At 42.6% G+C, this 25,835-nt stretch overlaps 1 protein-coding gene across 1 annotated transcript; it reads left to right on the top strand.

Moving 5' to 3' along the window:
- MEX3C (mex-3 RNA binding family member C) lies at positions 1 to 25,557 on the top strand. Its single transcript, XM_062201684.1, has 2 exons — positions 1 to 778; positions 22,564 to 25,557. Exons 1-2 carry the CDS (start codon positions 1 to 3, stop codon positions 23,787 to 23,789), a joined length of 2,004 nt encoding a protein of 667 aa, XP_062057668.1. The 3' UTR covers positions 23,790 to 25,557.
- The last annotated feature ends 278 nt before the right edge of the window (positions 25,558 to 25,835 follow it).

Genomic DNA, 25,835 nt, shown 5'->3' with positions numbered 1-25,835 from the left:
ATGCCGAGCGGCAGCTCCGCGGCCCTGGCCCTGGCGGCGGCCCCGGCCCCCCTGCCGCAGCCGCCCCCGCCGCCGCCGCCGCCGCCGCTGCCGCCGCCCGCCGGCGGCCCGGAGCTCGAGGGGGACGGGCTGCTGCTGAGGGAGCGCCTGGCCGCGCTAGGCCTCGACGACCCCAGCCCGGCGGAGCCCGGCGCCCCGACGCTCCGGGCCGCGGCGGCGGCGGCGGCGGTGGCGGCGGCGGCGGCGCAGGGCCAGGCCCGGCGGGCGGCGGGGCTGAATCCTGAGGAGCGGGCGCCGCCCGGCCGGCCCGCGGCCCCGGAGGCGGCCGAGCTGGAGCTGGAGGAGGACGAGGAGGAGGCGGAGGACGCGGAGCTGGACGGAGAGCTGCTGGAGGAGGAGGAGCTGAACGAGGCCGAGGAGGAGGACCGGCCGTCGCTGCTGCTGCTGTCGCCGCCCGCGGCCGCCGCCTCGCAGAGCCAGCCGATCCCGGGCGGGCCCCTGGGCTCGGTGCTGCTGCCGGCCGCAGGCTTCGATGCGCGGGAGGCGGCGGCGGCGGCGGCGGCGGGGGTGCTGTACGGAGGGGACGATGCCCAGGGCATGATGGCGGCGATGCTGTCCCACGCCTACGGCCCCGGCGGCTGCGGGGCGGCGGCGGCGGCGGCGGCGGCCGCGCTGAACGGGGAGCAGGCGGCCCTGCTGCGGAGGAAGAGCGTCAACACCACCGAGTGCGTGCCGGTGCCCAGCTCCGAACACGTCGCCGAGATCGTGGGCCGCCAGGGTGAGTGCGAGAAGGGGCCTGGGCGGGGTGTCCGCGGCGAGCGGGCTCGGGGGTGGGCGGCCCCGGGGCTTGTCAGGGCGCTGGCCCGGCTTGGCGCGGCCGCTTCGGACGGAGGAAGGGACGGGGTGGGAGCGGCGAGGGATGCTGAGGCGGCCGGAGCCCCCCGCCCAGCCCTGGGCGCTTGCGGAACTTGACTTCGCAGAGCAGCCCAACTCTGTCGGCCTCGCCGCATTCCTCTCGAGCCCTTTGTTCTCGCTCTGGGAAAGGCACGCGGGCTATGTTTTAGAGCGCTTGGGTGTGCACGCCGGACACACACACACACACACACACAACGGGCCGGTAAGGTCGTGAAGGAACTTTATGCGTTGGTCCAGTTTTCAGCCCATTCTCCTCCTCCCTCGCCAGCGCACCAGCGCTGCAGACAGACTCCTCCCACCTCGTGCAGACAAAGGACCTATGTCTCGGATTCCAGGAGTAGATTTGTGGAGGTGGGGGAAGGGGATGCCCGGAGTACCTCTGGAGCCGACACTTTCAGGGAAAGTCCCGTGCTCTCTTCGTGGTGCTCCTCTCCCCTTTAGGAGAGGGGTGCGTGTTACCTGGTGGCGCCTTCCCACGACGTGCTGTGGCCTGGCTGGTGCATGCCTGTGGACTGTTAGGTTGGGAGCATTGTTGGGGTCAGAGAGAGATGATGGCGCTGCTGCTTAAATGATCTCATCTTTCCCAAGTGGTCTAAATACACATAAATAAGAGGTCTGTCAAAATGGTGGTTTCACAGATCAGCGTTGTCTCATTTCTTTCCTGTAAGATATTCATTAAAAGAAAAACCGTCTCAAAGCTGGATGGAGATAGCCTGGTGTTTAGCACTGAAAGGCGCTGTTTAAGGCTTAGGCCATTCAAGTGAAAACTTTGTTATTCCTGCGGTGGATCTGGGAACTCGGTTTCACACGTCTTGTTTATTTGCGGAGATCCCTAAGATAATAATCCAGGAGAGAACTGTTTCACCAACATAAGATAAAATTAGAACCTCTAAACTTGTAGATACAGAGTGAGTTAGCCATGCACTTGAGAACACTGAAGAATTGCTCTGTAGCAAGCTCACATTTTGCCCCAGGCATTGAGATTATGGTAATTGAATTGAGAAACAGAGGTTGATTCAGACAAACCTTCTGCCCCTAAGAAGCTAACAGTATAATCAGTAGGAGAATGGCATTAAACTAAAGTGAACCTAATGGCACTGACGGTAGTGTAGCAAACAGAACAATCCCAGGAGAACATGCATCCTCGAGGGCCTTCAGAATGGGAAGTAAGTTTAACACAGAGAGCTTGAAGAAAGTGAGGCACAGTGGGAGAAAGGTGTGTAAGAATAACTTCTAAGTGTGATGGGCAGGTAGCGTTGAGTTTCGGTGCTATCACGGATCTGTGAAAGGGAGTGATGGGAAGGACTGGGGACGCCTGTGTCCTGGCCAGAGCATGGAGATCCCTGAATGCAAGATGCTACTTCCTGCCACAGGGTGCTTCAGTGCGCTTAGGCTGCAGGGTAGGATCACAAAGGAAAAGAATGTTTGCCTGCCAGCTTCATTAAGAGACAAGATATGGTATATTTTGTAGGTTTAGTTTAATAATAAACTTTAGTTCTTCACTATATTATATCTTTTAAGCGACATAAAAGGATCCTTAATTGTGCAAACTGCTACCTTTTATGCAAATCCATTATTTAAAAGTAATCAGATTAGCTCCAAGTTTGTTTTGTCCCATCCATTACATGATAGCAAAGTTTTAGTTTCTAGGGCTGTGCTTATTGGATAATAAGAAAAATGTGACTCTGTTCATGTCTTGGGACATGAAGACAAGTTGCTGACTATTCCTTTTGCACTTAGTATTTTCCCAGAGTGGACAGTAACGTTAAAAGTATGCCATCACCCTATATCTTAAGAGCAGAAAGTCTTGCCCTTTTCTGTTGTGAACCATTTATTTGACTAGTGGATCATTGGCAGTCCCTTTGCCAGCCCCACACCCCAGCATCATGGACATGAAACCTATGAAGTAGTTGCATACTCCTGTGGAGAACCAGGTGACTTCTAGTGTTCACACCCTTTTATAGTGCCATCGTTTCCCCATGGGAGGGTAACTGCCTGTCTCAGGTGAGTAAAACAGGACAAATCATTTCATTTTCCAGTTTGCTTTGGGGGTGCTACATTTTCATACTTAAGAATTATCCATTCCTTCCATTTTATTCATTACCTAAAGTCATAATTTTCTGTTTGACATCTGTTAATTGGTTTTGGAAATAATTATGTCACAGATGGAGACATTTGTGACTTCAAGATTAGGACAAATGGAGTTCTGAGTCACATAGACTAGCAACTCAAATTAGATGGCCTCTGGTTCCAGTGTCACAAATACAAACCACTGATTTTGATGGTGATGCAAGTTGGCAGAGTGTTTCAAACACTGAGTATTCATACCCTCTGGTAGCATATGGTCCTTTGTAAATGGGAGGGCCCTGTTTTTTGTTGTTGTTACGCTTTCCATCTATTGTGAAACCAATATTTCTGTAAAATAAAGCCAGGAACTAAAGATTCTTATTGATAATCAAAAACATTTTAGAATAAGAGTATCAAAAATAAGTCACAATATATTTGAAGACCAAATTTTGCAGATTTAGATCTATTCCATAGTAGCCACAACATATATTAACAGTGGTTAACAGGTTTAAATTTTTTTTTAAGATTTATATTTATTTGAAAGAGATAGAGGGAAAAAATAGAGATCAAAGATCTGCTGGTTCACTCCCCAGGTGGCCTCAATGGCCAGGGCTGGGCCAAGCCAAAGCCAGGAGCTTCATCCAGGTCTTCCACCACACCCATATGAGATGCCAGCATTGCTTGGCAGCAACTTAACCTGTTACACCACAATGCCAGCCCCAAGAGGTTTAATTTTACTCAGTGGGTTTTATTCTAGCCATTGATGCCCAGTAGACTAAAAAGTGAGTTCAGATAGAAGTCTAAGGGTTGGCACTGTGGCATAGCAGGTAAAGTCACCGCCAGCATCCCATTTGAGTCCTGGTTGCTCTGCTTCCGATCCAGCTCCCTGCTAGTGCACCTGGGAAGACAGCAGAGGATGGCCCAATTTCCTGGGCCCTGTACCAACAAAGACGACCCAGGGGAGACTTCTGGCTCCTGGCTTCAGATGGTCCCAGCTCCAGCCATTTGGGTAGTGAACCAAGGATGGAAGACTTCTCTGTCTCTCCTTCTCTCTCTCTCTGTAATTCCGACTTTCAAATAATTTTTTTTTTTAAGAACTCTGTTGATGGTGTGATGTGTTCTGTAGTCTCATAATCTAGAAAAATCATCTCCAGACTTTTTTATTTGTACATCTTGTCCAAAAAAAGGTTATATTCCCAATATCTGGATATTTATGAACAGTATATATGCTAATATAGTATAAAACATGTTTAAAAATCTCAAAGAATGCAGTAAAAATAGATATAGGAGTTATAATTTTTTTCCTGCACTCAAGTTGCATCCTGTTCTGGCTATCATTAAATGAGCCATTTTGGACTTTTTTTCTTCTTGATTGAGCTACTTTGACTCTAGTGATACGGTGTGTTGTCACCTTTCAAACAATCCTTTACATTGTTTTAAGTTGCTAAAATGCTTCCCTGTGACCATTTTTTACAGTTTCTTACAGTGGAACTCCCCCTCTGTAAGCTCTAGCCCAGCTAAAATAAGGTGTGTGAGTTTGACCAGAAGCAAGCAAACTTGGTTTTGCTTTACATGAATTTTCTATTTATGAAAAGCTACATTTCATGATAAGCAGTTTCAAAATAATGCCCAAGCACAGTCTCTCTTTCTGTTGGGGAAGGACGTTGTTGCTCTTCTTGTTTGTGCTGGTTTTGTGTTCACTACTTTACCAGTGCCATCTGACCCTGCTGGGCGAAGTTGCTCAAGTCGTAGAACTTAGCTTTAGACCAGTTGGTTTGACATCAAAGATAAAGTTCATTCCGCTTCACATTGCTTCCTTCCAACTACCGAGACATTCTGCTTTGGAAGGTTGACAGTATTCTGGGTTAAGTCCTGTTCTACTCATCTGAAGTTAGGATACTGGATTTCTAGTATGCATAATTTAAAATACCACTATTCAAATTAGTTTACTTAAGAAAATCCACTGTTATTTGTAGTTCATAAAGTTAATGTGTGTGTGAATGTGTGTAAACTTTAAAAATTTAAACTTCTCTAGGCTTTAATATTTAAGTTTAGTTGATAATTGTTTGTACTATTAGCTCTGGGGCCATTGGGAACAATTCAGTTTTGCAGATGGCTGGGAAATCCATGGCATTTTCTTCTTGCCTTTTTCAGTTAATGAACTATTCTGATTCACTAGGGATGAAATGGAAAATAAGTGGTAATTCAAAGGCATATCTTCTACGCACTGGTTACCAGCATCCTAAAAATGATCCAACCAGCCACATATGTAAGAATTAGTACTCTTCTAGGGATTTCTGCATAGAAGAATTCTCAGCAATGTTAATGGGTTGGAATTTTAGGTAGTTCTTTCGTACATCTTAAGTTTTTTTGAAGAAAGGTAATGTTGAGTTATGAAGAAGTATTTAGTATATTCAGTTTTTAATTCTTTTAATGTTTGTACAAATTGAAGAACGTATGGAAAATTTAATATTTTTGTCCCAAACTGAATGTAAAAATGCTTTAGAATTTGTTTCAGTGTAAAAATACATAATGCACACTAAACCAAATTACCTATAGGACTCTGTTCAGCTGTATTGGAAAGAGCCAGCAATGAGAAATAGTTATTCCTGGATTCTGATTACTGTTTGCCAACAATTCACTTTGTGAACTTGGACATGTCACTTAAACTCCCTACACTTAAGATCTCTTGCAGCTGGGCTCAATCATATCTACATTACTTCTAGAGATTCTGGATGGTACAAAATTGACATGTGAAACTACAGTTGATAAGCTCATGTTACTTTCATTAAGGTCAATCTGAAATTGATTTAGAGCCATTCTGTTTAATGTTGTTCACCTTTTCTCAGCATTAGGAGACACACATTCTTCACACATTGTCCTACTGTAATAGAACTAGGACCAGCCGGTGTCTAAGTACGTGTTAAGTACTGGCACTTTGGCCGTTGTAACAAAGAACCCTGACATCTCCATGTTAAGACAGCCAGGGTCAATTTCTTGTTCACAGGGGCTCTGCTCATTTTAGTCATTCAGGGATTCAAGCCAACAGAGCAGCCACCATCTCAAATGTTAAGGATCTCCCCTAGTGCCAGAGGACGAGAGACTATTGCACGGCATACACTGGCCTTTAAATGTTAGACCCGGAAGTAATACTTATCACAACCACTCATGTTTTATTAATCTGAGTGACTCATCTGGACACACCTTACTTCAGATGGTGAGAATGTGCTTTACAGAGTTCCTATAAGGAGAGAGCTGGAATATTAGTGAACAGTCACGACAGCTGCCACGTACTATTTGATGTACACAGTACAAATCAGTGTTGTTGCAAGATTTTAAACAATGTAATTTCTGCCACATAGAATTTATAATTTAGTTGAACTTGAAAAAAATAGATTATAATGTTCATAAGCTACTACATGTATTTGCAGCTCTAAAAAAGTCTTTAGGAAACTCAATAGACTGGATAATTATTTTAAAACTCCATTGATAGGTGATTCTGAAGTGATTTTTCGTATTATTATTATTTACTAAACTGCATCCTTAATGCGAATTTACTTTTTTCTTTTCTCCATGCTACCATTAGTTACAATACAGAGATTAACAAAGGTTAAATCTAATATTTAAGCCTTTGAGAATAATTTTCTAATGTTAGGATTACCAAACAGCTATACTAAATTGAATGTATTCATGGGCCAGCGCTGTTTGCGTATTTCAAATCTGTATTCTGTGATTTTTGAGAGTTTTCGGTTAAACTGAGTAACTATAGACCCTCTTCAGTGCCAGTATTTGGATTTTAAGGACAGTGTACGTGGTTTGTTACTATAATTCGTTACTGCAATGAAGCCTGCTTTGACCACAGGTAAAGTTATAACATGGAATAATAAAACTAGGCCTTAAAATGATTAAATTCTTTAATAAACTGTTAGTTGAAGGTAAGCATAAAAAAACTGGTCTTGAATGTGATCAAAGAGAAATGGTTCCAACAACTAGAAGATAACTCCCTAAAAGGTCACCAGTGTAAAATAACTGCATTTGGGGCTGGTGTTTTTATTGCTAGCTGCCTTCTTTGCATACCCTCCCTTCCCCTTTGCCGTATATGTCCCACATACCATTTAGGATACTGCAGGAACCGACATTAAGCTTAGAGTTAGAAAACTCATGTTAATTTCACCACTTGTTGTCTGTTATCTTGGACAAATCAGTTACTCACTTTGTATGTTTTAGAATGTATTTAAAATTGGAGGTTTGGAAGTATATTTCCTAGTAAAGAACTAAGCTAATCTGGAAGAGAATTATTTACAAATAATCTAGTCCATTATATGATACCTGAACAAAAATAATTTCTATTAACATATGCTGAAGGACTTGAGCGTAATTTAGATCTCACTAGAAGGAAAACTGTTCTACCTTTCATCTCTAATTTACACCTTCTTATGGCTATTTCAACTGTTAGTGAAAGGCCTGAAAGAAACACTAGGTTTTGTGTTTTTGTGTTTTATTTTTTGTCTTCTGTGTAAAATAAGTGAAAAAAAGATGTGCATTTGGGGGCAAGGGGGTCCTCTTTAGTACCTCTGGTGTTTTTTTGTTTGTTTTGTTTTAAATAACTTGTACATGCAGAGAATTCACCACCCCTAAAATTTGTGAACAAGGAAGGTAAGGCAGGTTGCGAGAATGGTGATTTTAGAGCCACTAGTTTATAACAGGCCAATTCTAGGCTTCATTTTCTTCACATATAAAATGAAGTTGGGCTGGATGGATGATGTCTCATACCTCTTTTTTTTTTTTTTTTAAATTCATTTATTTATTTGAAAGGCAGAGTTGCAGAGGCAGAGAGAGAGAATCTTCCACCCACTGGTTCACTCCCCAAATGGCCGCAACAGCCGGAGCTGGGCTCGATCTGGGAGCCAGGAGCCAGGAGCTTCTTCCTGGTCTCCCATTTGGGTGCAGGGACCCAAGCACTTGGGCCATCTTCCACTGCTTTCCCAGGCCATAGCAGAGAGCTTGATTCATATTGGAACAGCCAAAACTCAAACCGGTGCCCTTTATAGGATGCTGGCACAGCAGGCAGAGGCTTTACCTGCCACGCCACAGCGCCAGCCCCCTCTCATTCATACCTGTTACAGTCTACTTTTTTGTCCAAGGAGAGTGAGTATCTAAAATTTGTGAAAATAAATCAGATTTTCATTTAGCAGTTAGGTTGATTTGATACCTACCTGCTCCCAGTTTTGCTAGTTAGTTTTCACAATCTAAATTTAACTAAGTTTGTTTACTAAAACTGTCCCCTCAACTATTCATTCAGAACTAGAGACCTTTTTTTAGAAAACAAATTTTTATTTGGTAGAGAAAAATAGAGACAAGGATCATCTGTCCATTCACTTTCCAGATGGCTGAAGTGCTTTTGTACTGATCCCTAAAGTGAACTGAAGTGTATTTTTTTCTTTTTTTTAAAGAGTTATTTATTTGAAAGCCAGAGTTACAGAGAGGCAGAGGCAGGGAGAGAGACACACAGGTCTTTCATCCGCTGGTTCACTCCCTAAATGGCTGCAACAGCCAGAGCTGTACCTACCCAGAGCCAGGAGCTTCTTCTGGGTCTCCCACGAAGGTACAGGAGCACAAGGACTTGAGCCATCTTCTACTGCTATCCCAGGCCGTAGCAGAGAGCTGGATCAGAAGTGGAGCAGTTGGCCGGCGCCGTGGCTCAACAGGCTAATCCTCCGCCTTGCGGCACCGGTACACCAGGTTCTAGTCCCGGTTGGGGCGCCGGATTCTGTCCCGGTTGCCCCTCTTCCAGGCCAGCTCTCTGCTGTGGCCCAGGAGTGCAGAGGAGGATGGCCCAAGTGCTTGGGCCCTGCACTCCATGGGAGACCAGGATAAACAGCTGGCTCCTGCCATCGGATCAGCGCGGTGCACCGACCGCAGCGTGCCAACCGCGGCAGCCATTGGAGGGTGAACCAGTGGCAAAGGAAGACCTCTCTCTCTCTCTCTCTGTCCACTCTGCCTGTCCAAAAAAAAAAAAAAAAAGGAAGTGGAGCAGCCAGGACTCGAACCGGTACCCATGTTGGGTGCCAGCACTGCAGGCATGGCTTTACCCACTACACCACAGTGCTGGCCCCTCGAAGTATATTCTTAACAACAACAACAACGAAGAAGTCAATAATTTTTACTTTAGAGGGGGGAATTTAACACTGTGATTAAGATGCCACTTGGGACACCTGCATCCCATCTCAGAGTTCTTGGATTTGAATCCCAGCTGCACTTCTGACTCCAACTAACTGCTAATGCACACCTGTAGAGCAGCAAGTAATGGCCCAAGTACTCTTGGGGTTCCTGCTACCCACATGGGAGACCAGGATTGAGTTCTAGGCTCCTGGCTTCAGCATAACCTAGCCCCACTTGTTGCAGGCATTCGCATAGTGACCAGCAAATCTCCGTCTTCCAAATAAATAAAAAGTGGGGGAAAAAAAGCTATAAGAAGGACATGTGATGGCCGGCACCACGGCTCAACAGGCTAATCCTCCACCTTGCGGCGCCGGCACACCAGGTTCTAGTCCCAGTCGGGGCGCCGGATTCTGTCCCGATTGCTCCTCTTCCAGGCCAGCGCTCTGCTATGGCCCAAGTCCTTGGGCCCTACACCCCATGGGAGACCAGGATAAGCACCTGGCTCCTGCCTTCGGTTCAGCGCGTTGCGCCGGCCGCAGCGGCTATTGGAGGGTGAACCAACGGCAAAGGAAGACCTTTCTCTCTCATTGTCCACTCTGCCTGTCAAAAAAAAAAAAAAGGACATGTGAAAAACTATTCTTTCTATATTGTATATTTGGGGGATGCATTCAGTTCTTAAATGACTTATTTAAAATACTGAATTGTGTGCATCAGAAACTCCTGTTGGGATTTAGCTGATGTTTATCAATCAGTCTTTGGGAGATGTAATACTGAAATTGAGTTCTTACAAAGTGAAAGGAACTTTTGACTAGTCCATTAGACTCTTTCAAGGGGAAAAAGACCTTATTTTCTGTAAAATCATTAAGTAATATGATCACTCAGTAATTGTAATATATCATGAAATATGAAATAATATGCTTTTAGGAATAAGTCATAGAGAGTAGCGAAGGGAGTATGGAATTAAGACAACTTACGTTTGAGATAAAAATTTTATAACTTACATATCTTTTTTATTTTTTTAATTAATTTTTTTTGACAGGCAGAGTGGACAGTGAGAGAGAGACAGAGAGAAAGGTCTTCCTTTTGCCAGTTGGTTCACCCTCCAATGGCCGCCACGCCTGGTGCGCTGCGGCCAGCGCATCGCGCTGATCCGAAGCCAGGCACCAGGTGCTTCTTCTGGTCTCCCATGCGGGTGCAGGGCCCAAGCACTTGGGCCATCTTCCACTGCACTCCCCGGCCATAGCAGAGAGCTGGCCTGGAAGAGGAGCGACCGGGACTAGAATCAGGTTTGCCGGTGCCGCAAGGCGGAGGACTAACCTATTGAGCCGCGGCACCGGCCATAGCTTACATATCTTGAGCAGTTCAATGAACCTCTTTTCTGCCCTTCCTAAAGCACTCTATTATGATGATTAAATGTAGCTGTATCTAGGAGAGAGCTTAGAAAATTTCTAAAGCACTCTGCAAATTTTTGTCTTCAAAGCTTAAGTCCAGTCTGCCAGCTGAGAGCTGAATTTGCTCAAGAAATACTTGCTGGGAGAGGTGAAGTAGTCTTTTAAAAAATAAATAAAAGCTCCCTTTTGCTGAGGATTGAACTGAATAATAGATATTACAATAAGCTTTTAATACAACTATTCAGTGAGAAAAATGTATAATCATGGTCCCTTGTGCATGCAGGAAAGGTGAAGCTTCATGCCCTGTTAAGTTCCCAACACTGGCAAGGGTTGGTCTGTCTGTTCCCAGCCGTCGCTCCACCAGCCTTTCCTTGAGGAAAGAATAGACATGTGCACATAAAATGTGTCTGTGTCCGGAACATTTTGTGGATTAGAGGTGACTATTTGCTAGGAAAAGAGAGACATGATCATAAAGTATAAGCATTGGGAAAGACCTGGTGGCTGAGTAATATAACATGAAATAGCCCATTCTGTTGGTAGATTGGAACCCAGTCCTGCAGATAGTTTTTTGCTCCTTATATTGTTTCCTTTGAACTGGGCCTTAAATGACTCAGTGTGGTAGCTATAATAATATTATACCTTAGTTTGTATTCTTGTGTTCTGAAACTTTTAACACATACAATTTCATCTTATCCAAAAGGTCTCTCACACATATATTTCATCTTTTCCAAAAGGTCACTTGGAGGAAGGTATGTGCTAGTAAGGTTTTTCAGGTTACTTAAGGAAATATCTGAACAGAGAGAGCAGAAATAAGACATGTTTAAGAGGTGATGGTGTCAGGGTGAGAAGGTGGGTAATGGCCACTTAATGTGTAGGGGTGGGGTGGGGCAGAAGGGGAAGGGGTTTCTTATCAAACCAAAGAAATATTTTGAAGGTAAAAGAGCTACTCAGATTCCACACTTCTCTCCCCATCTTTATTAAAGAGAGTGAGTAATGATTTCCCCTAGATGCTCTTTGAAGAAAGCTATACCCAAAGAACTACCAAAAGTGAAAATATACACATGATGCAGCTTTGATGTTTCTAAGGGTTTGAGCGTTATTGAATCACGTTATATACGTAGCTAATACATGAAATAAATGGGAAATATAATGAACATAATTTCTGAACTTTATCAAAACTCAAAAATTTGAAATAAATGTAATAAATGTTAGAACATAATAGTGGTCATACATAGTCCCTGCTCTGCATACGATCTTTATTTCTCAGAATGTTTTCAAATGGCTATTAATGATAGCCTATTAAGGTAAGCCTCCAGTCTCTTTCCATTTTTTAAGCTTCCACTAACCTAAGTATCTGATCATGTCACTCCTCAGAATTCTTTGCACCTACAAGATAAGGTTTAAATTCTCTTGTCTGACTTTGAAGACTTCTGCTTCCCCTCCAGCCATATCCCCCACCATTTTACCCTTTAGTCACTTCAAGCTCTCACAAGATTGACCCAGTGTCATCTTGTGATCTCACCACTGTCCCATCCTGTACTCTTTATCCCCTGCTTTTGCACTTAGGTCTTTCCATTCTTCCCACCCAGGCAAAACCACTTTCTTTAAGCTTCAGTTCAAATGCTTTTGAAGCCACCTTTCACTTCCTGTAAGCGGTAGAGGCATCTTCTTTGTTTGCACCTACTGCTTTGTATGTGTTTTCATTAAAGCAGTCACCTTATCAGTATTGCTTGCATGACAGTTTTCCCTTTAGACTGAGTTCCTTGGGAGTAGAAATGATGATGGTTCTTTTATATCACCTGGAAATAGGGAGCTTAACATTTGAGTGGGTGAGTTCAAGCATTACAGGGAACTTCTATCTCTGATTGGTAAAGGGCTTTTCTTCCCTAGAAGGAGTGATTTGACTAGAAACACCAAGACAGAGCCCGTAGGACAGGTGGGAGACAGCTTTCCTACCATGCCACTCACTTCTCAACTTAAACACAATCACCTGGTAGGAGTTCTTGTCAACACTTGGCTTATACAGTCATGCATTACGTGAAACATTGCTTTAGCCAATGCACAGAGTGTGCCTACGCAAACTAAGCTATGGTTTCACGAGGCAACATGTTTGGACCACCAGCCGTATGTGGTCAGTCACTGGCTGACATGCTGTTGATGCAGCACATAACTGTGTTTCTTCTCTTCCTATTTGACTTAGCTCTGTCGCCTCATCCTATTCCATTGCCTGTACTTCCCCAAACCTTTCCTGCCATGGCCATTGGGTTACTATTCTTGGGTTGGGGTTTAAAATTTCCATGAACCAAATATATAACTCAAAATTAGGTACTTGGAAGAAGGGGGAAATAGAGGAAAGGAAAAGATTAATGTGATAAGAAGAATAATCCTTCCCACCCAAAGGTGTCCCTACCAAGATGTCCATACTGTAACCTCCTAGAGACTGAGTGTGTTACCATATTTGGCAAGTCTGCAAATGTGACGAAGGGTGTGGACCCTGCTTGGGAGAGTTGCTTGACGTCATCTTGGTGGGCCCAGTGTAATTGCTTGGGTCTCTAAGAACAGAAAAACTTCCCAACTGGGTCTGAGACCTGAGAAAAAGAGGTTCTGTAGCATGAGAACGGAGCCTTCCTTGCTGGCTCTGAAGATGAAGGAAGGGAGTGACATGCCGAGAAGTGACCTCTAGAAGTTGGGACTGTACCTCAGCTGGTAGCCACCAGGGCAGCTCAGTCCATTAACTCCTAGCCCCCAAATTCAGCCAACAGCCTGTATAAGGAAATAGACCTTCTCCTGGAGCTGCCAGATGGGAACAGGCCATGTCAGACTTCTGAGCACCAGAACTGTAAATAATAAATATATGTAAAAATGTGAGTATATTTAAAAATAATAAATTTGCATCATTGACGTCATTGTGGTAACTTGTTATGGCAGCATTAGAAAACCAAAGCGGATCATAAGCAAATTAAAGACCAGAAAACGATGTCTGATCTTTTATATAAGGTCCCCAAAAATATGTATTATGAGAAAACTATGCGTGGATTTCAGCATTTTTTGTACCAGGGACTGGCAGCAGGTTAAACCATCACCTGCAACACCAGTATCCTATATTGAAGTGCTGGTTCAAGTCCTAGCTGCTCTACTTCCCATCCAGCTCCCTGCTAATGCACCTGGTAAAGCAGCAGAAGATGGCCCAAGTACCTGGGTCTCTGCCACCCTGATGGGAGACCTAAATAAAGTTCCAGGCTCCTGGCCCAGCACTGGCCATTGCAGCCATTTGGGTGAGTGAACCAGCAGGTGGAAGATTTCTCTCTGTCTCTCCCTCTCTCTAACTCTACATTTCAAATAAAATATGAATCTCTTAAAAGATTTTTCATCACAATAGACTTCAAATTTTATATTCCTACAAACTTTTGAAGTACCCTCATATTAACTTTTAACACCTTAATAAAATACAGTGTTTCCTGTCGAAAGTCGCTGCTTGATTCTAATTGAAAGCCTTCCAGAATGTTTTGTAGATTACTAAATAAGAATGTAATACTGATGCCTAACATTTTAATCTCTGCTCTCTTAGAACATTGATTGTGGAGTCCTTAATGGCTTAAGAACTCTAATAATTTTTAACTGCTGTGTAAGTTACCACTAATTTAGCAGGTTAAAACAAAACAAATTACCTGTTTCTGTAGGTTGGAAAGTTCAGACAATACAAGTCTGAATTCTCTATTCAGGGCCTCACTCAGCTGAAGTCAAGGTATTTAGCTAAGACTACAGTTCTCATCCGGGGCTCCTGTCCTCACCCAAGCTCCTTGGGTTTGTAGCATGAAGGTCTCCATTTTCCTTCTAGTCTGAGCTCCTAGAGACCACCTACTGTTCCTGGCTGTAAGATCATCACAGGCAGTTCACAACAGTCTTCCATGTTAGCCAGAGCACGTCCCTCAGACTCCTCTTCTGAAGCCAGTTGGAAAACACTTGGAAAGGGCTCATGATGAGATCAGGTCTACCAGATGATCTAGATGATCTCCCCATTTTAGGGAGAACTGACTTGGACTGTAATTGCATATAAAGTCCCTTCCCAGCGGAACTGCCCTGCAGTGGTGTTTGACTGACTGAAAGGGTACACCAGGGCTAGAACACTTGGGGCCATCTTAAAATTCTACTCCCCATACTGCCACGTGTACAGGTGCTGAGGCTGAAAGGACTTGGCAGTAAGTGGTCAGCAGCTCCATCGGCTTTCATTTTTCTGCTTAACTGTAAACTCCTTTGTTAGTGACCTGAGTGTTAAATCAGTTCTTTATTATATAATGCTTTTTCTGTTGGAAAATTGGACCAAATTGTGTAGATAGGCCACGTGGTCTTTTTGCCACCACCTAAATCAACTGTGGCTTAAAAATTAGTTATAAATTCTGCTCTGGGTGTCCAAGATATGTTTCTGGTGGTTAGCAAATGGTTTATTAAAATTCAATATTATAAATATTTCTGGGCTCTCGGGCTCCAGAAGCTGCTTTGGTTGACCATAGAGCAGAACTGAATATAGTGTTACTGTCTTCAGCTGTGGGAATTTCACATGCAGAATCAGTTCTTATTCCCAGATCTCAATAATGCCTGTACATCACTATGCTGGTTTTGTTGTTGTTATAAGTACATTCTTTCTTAGGTTTTGTGGATCTAGATAGTGGCCTTTAAGATGGTCTAGTCTAGTGGTTTTAAACTTTTCTGATTGTAACCCACATCAAGAAACAAACATTTTAATATTGCGGCCCATTGTATATATTTCACTAAAAATGTGAGACACACAGTTTTTCTCTATTTATTTATTTGAGAGACAAACAGAGCTAATTCAGTCTGTGGAATGTGCTGAAGTGAAAGCTGGAAACTCAATCAAGGTCTCCTGGGTGGGTGGTGGGGACCCAATCACTTGAGCCATCACCTGCAGCTACCCAGAGTAGTCTGCATTAGCAGGAGGCTGGAGTCAGGAGCCAGAGCTTGGTATTGAATCCAGGTACCAAACCCAGTATGGGGCAGTGCAGGTATCTTGACTGGCCAAATGCCCACCCCTCTGTTCTTTTTTTAAATGCTGATTATAAACCACTAACTTGATACGGCAACTCACTGTCTGAAAGCACTAAATGTACCATAATTTCAAATTCTTTTCTTGCTTTCATCTCTACCAGCAACAGAGGACCTCCTTGGTAAAGCTGAGAGAGGCCCTCTTTATCCTTAGGAACAAGGCAGAATCCTTTACTAGACCAGGGAGTGGGAGGACCAGAGTCCTGGCTGCAGCTAAAGGGTTTTAGGGTGAAACAGCCCCAACAACAGTGATATAGAAAGGCAAAAATGGGTTCCTACACCAGGTACAAGTTGGAGACACTGGAATTTACTTCCAAATCAAGTTAAAATTACAACTATGAATGTGTTCGTGCTATTGTTGGCCTGTTCTAGGCTTCTGCCCGCTGACCACCTTGGATGCAGATCAACATGTTGATTTTTAACTGCAACTGTAAGAAAACAAATGTTCGTCCTTACAGTTTAGAGCTACAAAACATTGTTCAGCTTGGAGATTTTGAAATAATTTACCCTGCTATTCATGTAATTTAAAATAATCTTAGTAAAACTAGCCAAAAGTCTAATTGATATGACTAGCAAAATGTGTCATCTCTTTATACTCTTTTTAATTTAATCATATTTCTTTGAAGAGGTAATGCATTGGTCTGCCTCAAAGCTTGCTCTTAAAAACTAAAATACATAATGAAAAGTAAGTCTCCCTTTTAACCTGACCAAATAAGCTTGTTTTATGAGTACATGATACTCCCTTATATAGCTGTTCTGACCTCTTGATACTCCAAACAATAACTGAAATCATTTTGCACCTGTACAGGTATTTCTGCAAGATGAGTAAGACAGGATTGTAGGGCACAAGGGAATTTTTTTTTTTTTTAAGATTTTATTTATTTGAGAGGTAGAGTTACAGCTAGTGAAAGGGAAAGACAGAGAGATCTTCCATCCACTGATTCACTCCCCAAATGGCCACAACGGTCAGAGCTGGGCCAATCCAGAGCCAGGAGCTGCTTCTATCTAGGTCTCCCATGCAGGTGCAGGGACTCAAGTGCTTGGGCCACCTTCTGCTTTCCCAGGCCATAGCAGAGAGCTGGATTGGAAGAGGAGCAGCTGGAACTAGAACTAGTGCCCATATGGGATGCCGGCGCTGCAGGCAGAGGATTACCCTATTGTGCCACAGAACTGCCCAGGGCACAAGGCAATTTTGATTTGATAGTATAGTCTGCCCTCCAGAGAGGATAGTTTATACTTTCCCCACCTTTAGCTAGCATTGTTACAAACTTTTTGATAGTAGACAATTTTATAGGTGGAAAAAAATCATAACTAAATTCCCATGAGAATTTCATCATCAGAACCATTTGTACGTTTACTTGTCTATAAACTGTTTGTTTTAACCTATTTGGTTGAATTTTTGGTGTTTGAAGGGGGTCAGTATATATATGAAAGAAATTAGCCACAAGTGAGATGATTTATAAATAATTTTTCTGCTTTTTTTGATGACTTTTACTAGAAGCAATTTTTCAAAAGCATAGTCTATTTTATTATACTCTTACGACTTCTAAGTTTTTTTGGTCACTCTGGGATTATGAATTCTTCCATGATTTTTTTAAAAATCTGAATTTCCAAATAGAAGTGAGTCTAAAATACTTAAAAGCTTTTTACCTACCTCACCCTCAAATTATAAAGCAAGTTTGTTTCTTCCTGTTTAGTTTGTGTTGCTTTGTAAAAACGCAGGGTGGGTGTCGTTGCGTGACAGGTTAAGCTGCCACTTGGGATACCTACATCCCAAATCCCAGTGCCTAATTAGGGTCCCAGCTTCCAATCTAGTTTCCTGCTAATGTACAAAGGAAGCAACGGATGATGGCCCAAGGACGTGGGATCTTGCCATTCGTATGGGAAACCTAGATGGGATTCCTGGCTCTTGGATTCAGCCTGCCCAGCCCTGGCTGTTGATGTCGTCTGGTGAGTGAACCAGCAGATAATAGATCTCTCTCTCTCACTCTGCCTTTCAAGTAAATCTTTTTAACAAAATAAAAACACTGCCTATTCAAGTGGTGTCCAACTTTAGAATGTGTCCGAAAGTACTGTGTTAGTTGTTTGAAATTCAGAATATATATGATCCTGTAAAAACAATATTACAATTGGTGATGTTTCTATTTCCCAGTCTGAATTAAGGTACTGTATTTAAAACTCTCCTGAAAATTTAGGGAGAGGAGTACTTTCCTGTGTTTATTGGTGATGACTTCAAAGTGGTTAACTTTGTCTTCATCCCCTTCTTTCTTTCCGTACTTCATTGCCAGTGGCCCTTTTGGGTAGGCCTGTGTCCTGACTTTATCCCCTCAGATGTAATCCAAACTCAAACATCTCTTTCCAGTGACCCGTGTATTAAACACCCCATTTGTTAGTGCCAACCATAGGCCAGATAGTGTCCTGTGTAGCTTTAAATGTATTGCTGTGGTTAAAACAGTTATCCAGGGCTGGTGCTGTGTTACAGTGGGCTAAATGGCCACCTACAGCAGTGGCATCCCATAAGGGCAGTAGTTCAAGCCCCAGCTGCACAGTCTTCCAGTCCAGCTCCCTGCTAATGCACCTGGGAAAGCAGCAGAAGATGGCCCAACTCCTTGGGCCCCCACACCCATGTGTGAGACCCAGAAGAAGCTCCCAGCTTCATCCTGGCCCAACGCTAGCTTCTCACTCTGTAATTCTGCCTTTCAAATAAATAAATAAATATTGGGGGGGGGGGTGGCGTATACCTACTAGGTATCAAACAGAAAATGTTTTGCTGTAGTGCAAATGACAATTACTTATAGTCTAAGAAATATTTATTTAGAGAGATTACTTAAGTCAGTGTTCTAATAGTAAACGTTGGAAGGAGTCGACCTTAGATCCTTAGGCTAATTCTCCCTTTTCCCTAGTAGAAATTGCCCGATATTTTTCTGCAGGATGAGCAGAACTGTCTGCTGGGAATGTGGTTCTAGCAGATTGCCTGCTTGTTGCAGTGCAGAATGTGAAGTCATGTAGCTGAATAATAACATCTCCCAGAGTGGAGAGTGTGACTAGTTGTGAATTCACATACCCCTTGTGGGATTTCTTAGGCATCTCTCCATTAAACACTTCTTGCTCAGTGGCTTGTGATTTCATCTCAGCCCCAAGCCACACCTACTGGTCTGAATGAGGGAGTCTGCTGGACATTTTGCCTATGTAAAGGATAAGCAAATAGTAGAGAAGTTTCATTGCTCTCGTATTCCAGTTCTTTTTGTATTGTGGAGCAAAAGTAGATAAAACTTGCGCCACATCACCAGTTTCATCTTCCTGTAGTTCATTGTAGATAGAAGTGCTTTATAATGAAAGTTTCCAAGTTTTACAGAGGCAGAAAATGGACTCACTAATAATTTCTTGATAGATTCTCAGATCACCCCTTCCCCCTGGCCCTTACGTGATTGCAATTTGCTATTCGCCCCTTTTCTTCCCACGCTCTTTTCAAATGAATATAGCCTTAAAGTTTCAGCATCTTTAACATTAGTGTGTTGGGTTTCCTTACTTAACTGGTAATTTAGTCTTTAGCTCCCCTCTTAATCTAGCTCTCTTCGCCAACAGCAAGATTTTTGAAAATGTAGTATAATGAAGGAAAAATTAGAAACCTGGGAAAGCTCTTTGAGGAAGGGAAGTTCCACAGTTTGTTGAAAGGGGGAACAGGATCTTCATTTGTGGTTAAAATCCAAAAGTTCAGTATAGTAAGTAAAGTTGTTTTGAATATACTGCAAGTGAGGCTACCATAATCAACTCCTTTCAACAAGATTGGATTAGCAATATGTGTCAGAACACAAAAGTCTTAAAGCACAACAGACAAAAAAAGATTAGCTTCAGAGCAATATGCATAAAAAACACAAGATTCTTTGTTTTGTTATGTTTTAAGATTTATTAAAAGGCAGAGTTACAGAGAGAGAGATGTCTTTCATACACTGGTTCACTCCCCAAATGGCTGCAATGACCAGGGCTTGGTTGATCCAAAACCAGGAACCAGGAGCTTCCTCCAGCTCTCCCATGTGGGTGTGAGTGCCCAAGCACTTGGGCCGTCTTATACTGCTTTCCTAGGCCACCAGCAGGGAGCTGGATCAGAAGTGAAGCAACTGGGACCCAAACCAGTACCCATATAGGATGCCAATGCCGATGCCACAGGTGGAGGCTTAACCCACTACACCACAGAACCAGCTCCCAGCACAGGGTTCTTATGTATATTTTTTAGAAAAATGTTGTCTTTCAACAAATGAAACATAGCCACCCATGTATCTCCTTACATTATAGTCAACTTTCACTTTGGGAATGCTGGAGGGGACACACAAACATAGAAGCTTCGTAGAGGATGAGGCATCCAACCTAAAACCTACAGGACTCACAGGAGTTAAAGCAAACAGAGCTAGGAGTAAAGAGGCAAAAATAGAGGCGCATTCGAGATCTAGAAGCGAGGAAGCACTGACATGTACCACAGGAGGTTAATGTAACTAAAGCATTCTACAGGGTTTAAGGAGTGAGAGGAGGGAGAAAGGGAAGTGGCAGGAGGAGAAGCTAGAGAGAGACAGAGAGACACCATGAAAGCAGAGTCTTGTGCACTGTGCTGTTACAACTTTATCCTTGTGGTAAAAGATGGCTGATAAAGCAAAGAAGTGATCGTGTGATCTGTGCTTTATTTAGAAAGCATCCTCTGACAAAAGTATAGAAAATTGATTGGCGTAAGATAAGACTGGAGGAAGGAGACCTGTTTAGTGTGGGGTGGGAACCTGTTGCAGTTATGCAAGGTAGAAATTATTTACTAGTAAAATCTGGGTTTTTACACATGATCCCTTTGTTGGGGGGAAAATAGGAAAGGGCAATTTAAGGAAAAGACCTCAAATTGTCAACAGGATGTCCCTGGCTTCTGTATTCTGAGGAACAAGGTGTAGCGTGGTATGTTTATGAGAACAAATCTGTTCTGGCAAGCTTCATGTTAAGGTCTTTGAAAAGTGCAATTCCAAGGTTTTATGCCTTAATTGTGTATGTGACACTTTATATTATAGTATAAAACCCTTAAACCTTACACACTTGGCACTGATAAACAGTGATTGCCCAAGTTGGTTTAAGTTTGGAATTATGAAAAGTTATGCAATTTTTGAATATTTTATTTAATGTTAAATATGCCTAGGATTTGGGGACAAAATCCTTTGAGTTTGGATCTGCCAATTAGGGTATTTTTGACAGATAGAGATAGATAGTGAGAGAGAGAAATAGAAAAAGGTCTTCCTTCCATTGGTTCACTCCCCAAATGGCCACTACAGCCGGCACTGCGCTGATCCGAAGCCAGGAACCAGGTGCTTCTTCCTGGTCTCCCACGCGGGTGCAGGGGCCCAAACGCTTGGGCCATCCTCCACTGCCTTCCCAGGCCACAGCAGAGAGGTTGAACTGGAAGAGGAGCAACCGGGACTAGAACCCAGCGCCCATATGGGATGCAGGCAGAGGATTAGCCAAGTGAGCCACAGCACCGGCCCCTAGGGTAGTCATTTTTTAATAAAACCATATTCAGCACCTGTATTCTGTACAGTATCTCATTCTTTTTTTAAAGGTTTTATTTATTAATTTGACAGAGTTACAGAAAGTGAGAGGGAGAGACAAGAGAGGAAGGTCTTCCTTCTGTTGGTTCACTCCCAGATGGCCGCAATGGCCAGAGCTGCACCAATCCGAAGCCAGGAGCCAGGTGTTTCTTCCCAGTCTCCCATGCGGGTGCGGGGGCCCAAGCACTTGGGCCATCTTCTACTGTTTTCCCAGGCCATAGCAGAGAGCTAGATTGGAAGAGGGGCAGCCGGGACTAGAACCAGCGCCCATATGGGATGCCGGTGCCACAGGTGGAGGATTAACCTGCTGCGCCACAGAGCCAGCCCCAGTATCTCATTCTTTTGAATGGAGTAGGATCTTTACAGAGAAGACAAAATTATTATATTACTTTTTTTACCCGAGGCTTTTGTAGTAATTTCACCCATACATAGTTCAACAGCAGTTTTTTATCGCCAGGCTACTCGTCTTTATTGAAATTTTCAGCTTAACTTTCATAGAAACACAATGTCTTTTATATTTATATTTCACTAGTTCATATTTATTTTCATATTTCATTAATTTGCATAATAAGTAGCTTAGTTACTAGCATGAGTACAGGTAGCATAAACAAGATGGGGATTAACACAGCTGACCCTTAATAAGTGATTAATAAGTAGAATTTGACGAAAGCAAAAGTGAGACCTAGCCACGAGCATTGGTTGTCATTGTGATCAGTTGAGTTTTCAGGGGCAAGAGTAACAGGTAAAATGGTAAGGCAGTTTATTTGAAGTCAGTGCCAGTACTTCTGTGGTATTGCCAAAGCTGAGGTGCTACAGGTAACAGAAGTACTATAGATGTTGAAATCAGACTGGATTAATTCTGGCTGCACCACTTACTAGCTGTGTGAACTTTGACAAGCAAGGTACACAGTTTTTCTGAGCTTCAGTTTCCTTATCAGTAAAAGGAGGTTAAAAGTCTGGTTCTTAGAGTTGTTGTATAAATTAAAGGAGAGACAAAATAGTTGGTAAGTATTTCACAATGTGCATTGTTTTCCTTTGCCATCTAGCTCTAAAAGGTGGTAAATCATGAGAGCTGTGAAAATCAAACCCACTCGTGTGATAGCTTAGCTATGAAGACTACTTTATGGATCATTTGCAGTGACTCCTGACAAAAGGAAGAAAACAATAAGCCTGACTTACGAGTTTAACACCTCCCAGTTGCAGTCTTGTCCCAAATGAAAGACCTCCAAACTGTGAGCATTAGTGGGGATTAGGAAGGTTTTATTTAAAAAAAAAAAAAAAAAAAAAAAGACCCATTGCCAGACATTTAGCTGGATAGGAGCCTTCTGTGTTTTGTCTTTATAAATATTGGTGAAGTTGATATTGATTCTTATGAAATGTTTTCTTTCAAACAGGTTGTAAAATTAAAGCACTGAGAGCCAAGACAAACACGTATATCAAGACACCTGTTCGTGGTGAAGAGCCCATTTTTGTTGTGACTGGACGGAAAGAAGATGTTGCCATGGCCAAAAGAGAAATCCTCTCAGCTGCAGAGCACTTCTCCATGATTCGTGCATCTCGAAACAAAAATGGCCCTGCCCTGGGAGGGCTGTCATGTAGTCCTAATCTGCCTGGTCAGACCACCGTCCAAGTCAGGGTCCCCTATCGTGTGGTGGGGTTAGTGGTTGGACCCAAAGGAGCAACTATTAAAAGAATACAGCAGCAAACCCATACCTACATCGTAACTCCAAGCAGAGATAAGGAGCCTGTCTTCGAAGTGACAGGGATGCCGGAAAATGTAGACCGAGCACGGGAAGAAATAGAGATGCATATTGCCATGCGTACAGGAAACTATATAGAGCTCAATGAAGAGAATGATTTCCATTACAATGGTACCGACGTAAGCTTTGAAGGTGGCACTCTTGGCTCTGCGTGGCTCTCCTCCAATCCAGTTCCTCCTAGTCGCGCAAGAATGATATCCAACTATCGAAATGATAGCTCCAGTTCTCTAGGAAGTGGTTCCACCGATTCCTACTTTGGAAGCAATAGGCTGGCTGACTTCAGTCCAACAAGCCCATTTAGCACAGGAAACTTTTGGTTTGGAGATACACTACCATCTGTGGGCTCAGAAGATCTTGCAGTTGACTCTCCTGCCTTTGACTCTTTACCAACATCTGCTCAAACTATCTGGACTCCGTTTGAACCAGTTAACCCACTCTCTAGCTTTGGGAGTGATCCTTCTGGTAACATGAAGACTCAGCGTAGAGGAAGTCAGCCATCTACTCCTCGTCTGTCTCCTACATTTCCTGAGAGCATAGAACACCCACTTGCTCGGAGGGTTAGGAGCGACCCACCTAGTACAGGCAACCATGTTGGCCTTCCAATATACATCCCTGCTTTTTCTAATGGTACCAATAGTTACTCCTCTTCCAATGGTGGTTCCACCTCAAGCTCACCTCCAGAATCGAGAAGAAAGCACGATTGTGTGATTTGCTTTGAGAATGAAGTTATTGCTGCCCTAGTGCCATGTGGCCACAACCTCTTCTGCATGGAATGTGCCAACAAGATCTGTGAAAAGAGAACGCCATCATGTCCAGTTTGCCAGACAGCTGTTACTCAGGCAATCCAAATTCACTCTTAACTATATATATATACATAAATACTATATCTCTATATGGACTCGTAAAGGCATGGGTATAATGGTACCCCCCAGTAAACTTCCTAATGAATTCTTATGACTGTTATCAGGCTTTATTGGGATTAGGCTAAAGTTGTTAGTAAACTTATAAAAGGCTGCTATGGTAACACTAAACCTAAGTGGTCTCTTGTCTATTAGTTTGGTTTGAATTATTAATACTGTCCTATAGACCCAGAGACATAGCTTGTATAAGAACTGCTAAAGCTGAAGTTTACCTTGGCTGAGTGAAGATCGTAGGTTGTGTGAGCCTATGAGAAAAATGTGTACATCTAAGGTTTTAAACATTGGGTCCCAAAGCCTACACATTAAGAGTTTATGGAGGGTACTTGGCATTACAGATGATTGAGACACTTCCAGTGCTGCCTTCTTTACACTGCCAGTTTTGACAAAACAGGTTTGTTTGTTTTTTATTTTACAACAACTTATGCCTAATTCTGCAGGATTGCAAGTAATTTTTTAATGCATTGTGATTACTTATTGGTAATAATAGGGCTGATGGCAGTTTACTAGATCACTGGTTATAATTTGGGACAAAAACTGCTACATTGACCTTCATCTCGCCCAGAGAGCTCAATCAAGGCTGGTGTGATCAGTGGATCAGGAATGCAATTCTCTCAATTGTGAATTCCTACCCATTGCCTCCCTCGGAGAATATGGAAATGGCCGCCTGGGTTTTCCCATTTCAGGAAGGGCTTTGGGATGCTCCTGTATTGGCTAATAATTGAGGATGCGAACATTCCATTCATTAGTCTGATCAAGCTATTAATTTTTAGACTAGATCAAAATGTGAAACATTTTATGTTCAATTCATATTTGTCTTGCACATTATAAATATATTTTTATTTTTTAGTAATTTAGGGGAGGGTGGGAGATAATGCCCTTGGCATAATTCACAAAAGCAGCTGTGACAACCTCCAATCATTTTACTTCATTTCAAAACTATTTCCAATCACAAGGAACGATTTCTTTAAAATACACTTGTACATTTCACCTGTGGATGTCTATCACTTCATCCTCAGTATGTTCCCAAATCTGTGCTGGCATTGAAAGGACGAACATTATACTGGTGGGTTTTTCTACTAATTATTTTTTGAAGCGTTATTTTTCCCAACACAAAAGAGCTTTTTTTCTCAGTATAACAAAAATTGAAATCCTATGTGTATTCAATAGTAAATAGACAAATTTTATTTTTTATTTCCACTTGAAGAGTTACATTTCGTATAAAAGTTTACAAATAACGGTTTTTATTTTGATTTTTTCAGTATAAAAAAAGTTGCCTTGATGGCATATTATGATGTAATGCTAACTGCTTGTAGGATAGTTAAATGTCAGTATTGAAACCTAATCTCTAGCTGCCGTCTTGTAGATATGAACGAATGTTCACCAAGCATGTATTTTGTATTTTGTTGCATTGTACACTGCAACTAATAAGCCAAGGAATCTACATATATTAGGTGCGTGTACTGTTTCTAAAAACCACAAACTAAGAATGATAAATTATCAATATAGTTTAGTATTTGCTAATTTTACTACACTCTTTTGTTATGTATATGTAGGGAAGTCATAGGGATTATAAATTCAATTTGAGTAAAGTTTAAAACCATATATTTTATGATAAAGGGCCTTTAACTTAAGATGGCCAAAGCACTGATATTATATATTTGCTGTAAAGAGAATTATAAGAGTTTTATTTTTCTGATATTAAAAGTTACTTAATAAAGACTTGTTTCCATTAACTTGAATGTACTCTCCTTGGTGTTTTTCATACAATCCAGTCAGGACTGGAAGAGGGCTGTCTGGCAGAATTGAGAATTTTCTTCTACCCACTTCCCCCACTTCTCAACCTGTGTGCTCTTTCTTGTAGTGCTTTTTTTAGTGTGCTCTTGGTGATGAGGGTATCACTTACGCTCTTTGTCTAAGTTGAAAAGTTTAGCTTGCTCTTGAGGTGAGTATTATGGGAAATTGGGAGACTTACCTGGTTTTAGATGT

The sequence above is a fragment of the Lepus europaeus genome, chromosome 9 (assembly GCF_033115175.1).
Source record: "Lepus europaeus isolate LE1 chromosome 9, mLepTim1.pri, whole genome shotgun sequence".
Classification (NCBI taxonomy): Eukaryota; Metazoa; Chordata; class Mammalia; order Lagomorpha; family Leporidae; genus Lepus; species Lepus europaeus.
This window is presented reverse-complemented; position numbering and strand designations above follow the sequence as displayed.